Here is a 4,331-nt window from a genome sequence, read left to right as displayed (position 1 = left end):
TCGTACAATGCTAAAATTGAAAATGCAGAAGTTAAACAAATTATCTCAAAATGTAGTGGAGCCTACATCAACCATCAAAATAAGACTTATACAACAGACTTTGACACTTTGTTGTTTGAATATAATTTTCTAGGTGAAAATATGTTTTCATCCTAGCTACGATAAGGAGTAACAAGCCAGGAGTAGAAATTCTGAAGCTTTTGTCGTAGACTGAAATAGAGGATTATACCCAACTTGATGTTTGATAAACCGGGGATCCATAAAAAATAAAAGATAATTAGTGTAATGTCCTCCAACAACATTGACATGCACTACGAGACAACAATTTCTAATAAGTAAAGATTCATGGACGTATTTGCTACTGATATTGTTTCCATCAAATGTATTTATTGGGCTCTAACTTCATGAGTTAACAGCTTTTAACATTCCAGCATAAAAACTGCTGTCCCATGTGTTGATCTGTCGTCAACTAAATTAAGTAATAATGCTGCAAAAAGAAAATACTATTAGTCGCCTATTCCACACATATGTATGCCATCGTCCGGATACCTACCGCAGGATCATTCTTCTTCCAGCAGGAGTGATACCACAACGACCTGGCACAGTCATCGTCACCTTTCACCTTCATGCACCTCAGACCCATTTTCAGAGCAGCTTGCTCGAAATCCTTCGGAACGATGTCCAATATCTTCATGATATCGATTTCCCTTTTCTCGGGAATCCAGTAGCCTTTCTCGCGAAATACACAATGCAAGTAACACCCCAGCTGTTCGGTTCCTTCGAAATCTCCGTCGTCCCTGAACTGTTGAATCACCGCATCATCAATGTGGATCTGCTCGTGGCATTTGTCCAGCGCGGCCTTCACCAGGCTCACTAAATACATCGGAGGGTAGTCCGCTCCCCGTAGCGCGGTTAAATTTTGCGAAGCTTTCGCATTGTTCGACCATAGCAGCATGAAACACACCAGGACTAACCTGCGGCACATTTTATAAACAAACGAAGACTAACGACTCAACTCAACCGGGAAAGTCTTTTTGAAGATGGAAACAGATTTATTTGCTTGGGCAATTTGAATGTGTTGTGATTAGCAGCACATGATGTCTATTTGTTCAGGACAAACCATGAATGATCATTGCGGATTGCACTGTAATTATCATTAACTGAACCAAAGCTAGCATTAAATTAAAACGTCTTATATAATAAACAGCTAAATAGCCACGAAATGACTGGGCGTTTTCAATTCTAGAAAACAATTAGTAGCGTGACTGTCAATTGATTTTTTTTATGAATGACTCAATTAGTTAATTGCTTATACTATCAGCAGTATCATTAACGTAAAACCAGAAAAAAATCTAGTTAATGAATTTTAATGACTTCAAGGTTAATTGCTACGACATGAGCCAGCCTCGGATTGGAAGTCTCGAGAAAGACACAAAAGTTAAGGTTTAATTTCTCGCAGGTAAATGCATATATGAAAAACCCCATGTAAAAAAATAGAGGAAATAAATGACAACGTATTTTATTAGCATTTCCACAGTAATTAATTGATAGCTTTTCTATGCCTGACCAAGTATAGATATGACCAAATTAAAACCTAGTGGCTTGGGAACCGTAATATCATACCCATCATTGCTTGAAATCATGAGGTTTGAGTATCATACGACCTATTTTCATATAAATAAAAAAATGGTCTTTCCGTATGTACCCCGGATTGTGTCCGATGTGACCAAATCCAAGTGACCCAGGAACTCTAAAATAGTAGTTTGTGCAACTAGTTGCAAAAAAAGATTTTTGCAGCAAAAGTTGTGCGTTTATCCAACGAGGATTGCCGATTTGATTTACTGATTTACTTCACATGATCATACTTTACCATTACCTTACCAAATCAGCCACATTGCATAGCTCGACAAGCCTTGGAGCGATAGATGAAGTTGCCTTTGGAAATTTCTGATGTCATATCCATCAAACTATTTCTTTTATTAAGCGACGCAGAGAATACGCTATTTCAACACTTGCCCAAGCTAATTCAGCAAAATGTAGTCATGTAACTATTGTTCTGATGTTGGTTTTCATTATAGCACCCAAATGAGTGCTATAATGGATTTGGTCATTAAAGCACTCGTTTCGTTGGTATGGAAAAGTAGGCCGTTTTATCACTAAAAGATTTTATAACGAAAAAAGTGTAAACCAGGTAGGGGAAATACGGCTAGATCGAAAGACAAAAGGTCGCAAGACAAAATGTCGAAAGGACAAAAGGTCGAAAGACAAAAGGTCGAAAAGACAAAAGGTCGGAAGGACAAAAGGTCGGAAGGACAAAAGGTCGGAAGGACAAAAGGTCGAAAAGACAAAACGTCGAAAGGGACAGAAGGTCGAAAGGACAAAAGGTCGAACGGGACAAAAGGTCGAACAGGACAAAGGTTGAGAAGGACAAAAGGTCGAAAGGGACAAAGATCGAAAAGGACAAATGGTCGACAAAAGTTGAATTTCGCGAGACAGAGTTGTCCTATATAGTTGACAAAAAATGCTCTTTTATTTTTCACTATTTTTAACAATTAAATAAAATTCATCCAATAAGTGGCAATAATGCATGAATATCTAGGTTTCTGAATGTCACTTCGATCTGTCAAAATAGTGCACGCCGCAGCCACGCAGGCGCACGCATTAAAAATACACCGGTGTATAATACACGCCGGTGTATTTGATCGAAGTGACATTTAGAAAACCCAAACATCCATCTATTAGTGGTAATTATTGAATTAATTTTATTTAATTGTTAAAAATTGTTAAAACAAAAGAGCAGAGCTTTTACTAAATGTGTAGGGCAGGCCTGCCCAACATTTTCGAGCTACGGGCCAATTTTCAGAATGACCACTTGCTGGCGGGCCAGAAAGAATTCGGTACATATTTTCTAAATATTTTCGAAATAACCAAAGTAAAATACATTTTTTTTCAGAATGACATTTAGTTTTACAAAATGGCTAAAAAATGGTCAATAATCTCCATTTGAAACATTTCAGGTACATTATTCACGTCAGTAAACGGTGTTGAGGAGCTGTGTTCTCAAAAATAAGCGAAAAGCTTAAAAATTTATGTTGAAACGATTCAAGTTTACAAGCATATTTAACAGATTTTCATGTACTGTTTTCTACAGGATAAAAGAAATGTACCAATTTTCGACAATCAATTGTGCCAAATTGTTTCTATTTAGTTTGCATGTTGGATAATAAAAGTTCGACGTGTTGATGCTTGCATTGCAGTTTTATGTTCAAGTAATTCACATGTTTGGTGATAATTATAAAGGCCAAGCTACTCACCCATTCAGGATCATGCAGCTTGGGCATTGGTTTTGGTTTATCTTGTAAAAGTAGTGTGATTTCCTTTCGAAGAGAATAAAATCTCTCAAGCACCACGGGTTAGCCAACGAACTTCGCAATAACACAGCAAATCTGCGTGTTCGGCTTCCATTTCTTTCAACATAATTTTGGAATTAGTGGCGGATTAATCTCGCATATGCAAAGATGATTTTCTAAATAACGAGCGTCATTGCATCACAAGTATTGGTCATTCTTGCACGTTTTTTTAGTGAAAAATGCGATGTGCATCACAAATTAACTTTTATGACTAATTGACAATTGACCTTTCCCGTCAAAAAATTGTATTTGCTCAATCGATTCCTTGGCTTATTTGAGAACCAATATTTGTTGACACCTCTAAGTATTTTTAAAATTTAAAAAAAATCGAAGAAGTGCTGTTTTTTAAAGATTGGCCCGATTTTGAACGAACATCGGGTGAATTTTTCAGCCCTATTCATACGTGCAGCGCTTTTTCGGTTTTCGTTTTCGATTTTAAAAATAATTAGAGGCTTCAAAAAATGTGGTTTCTTTGAAAAAGTTAACTTTTAAGCCAAAGAATCGACTGAGACAATAAAACGAGATACAATTTTTGACGGGAAAGGTCAATTGTAGACCTGTGCGCCGAAGTATTTTTGAACGGCGGCGGCGTTAGGCCATTTTTACACCGGCGTCGGCGGCGTCGGCGGCGTCACGCCGTAAGCAATGTTCGGCGGCGGCGGCGGCGGCGTGGATCGGCGTGAATAATTTTATGGTGAGAAAAAAAAATCACGCATCAAGGTCGATCATGTTTTTATTGAATTTTCGGGTTTTTGTACAATTGCTAGCTACAGACAAATTGATAGGGTGAACTAGAGGCCTGAATAAAAGAAACGCGGATAGGTATGTGCCGCCAATCGAACCGTCAAAAAACAGCAGCCAATCGAGCAGGAGACTTGTCAAGCAGCCAAAATGTTGGCTCAAATACTGAAAACGACCAGA

At 37.9% G+C, this 4,331-nt stretch overlaps 1 protein-coding gene across 1 annotated transcript; it reads right to left on the bottom strand.

Moving 5' to 3' along the window:
- Positions 1–361: 361 nt before the first annotated feature.
- Positions 362–1,126, bottom strand: LOC134207094 (general odorant-binding protein 83a-like). Its single transcript, XM_062682817.1, has 2 exons — positions 554–1,126; positions 362–487 (listed from the first exon to the last, which is right to left on the bottom strand). The coding sequence occupies exons 1-2, from the start codon at positions 983–985 to the stop codon at positions 470–472; spliced, it is 450 nt and encodes a 149-aa protein (XP_062538801.1). The 5' UTR covers positions 986–1,126; the 3' UTR covers positions 362–469.
- Positions 1,127–4,331: the final 3,205 nt, after the last annotated feature.

This window comes from Armigeres subalbatus, chromosome 1 (assembly GCF_024139115.2).
Source record: "Armigeres subalbatus isolate Guangzhou_Male chromosome 1, GZ_Asu_2, whole genome shotgun sequence".
NCBI lineage: Eukaryota > Metazoa > Arthropoda > Insecta > Diptera > Culicidae > Armigeres > Armigeres subalbatus.
This window is presented reverse-complemented; position numbering and strand designations above follow the sequence as displayed.

Bases quoted from the DNA above. Each gene is read 5' to 3' on its own strand.
- LOC134207094 (XM_062682817.1), bottom strand. From the start codon at position 985: ATGTGCCGCAGGTTAGTCCTGGTGTGTTTCATGCTGCTATGGTCGAAC.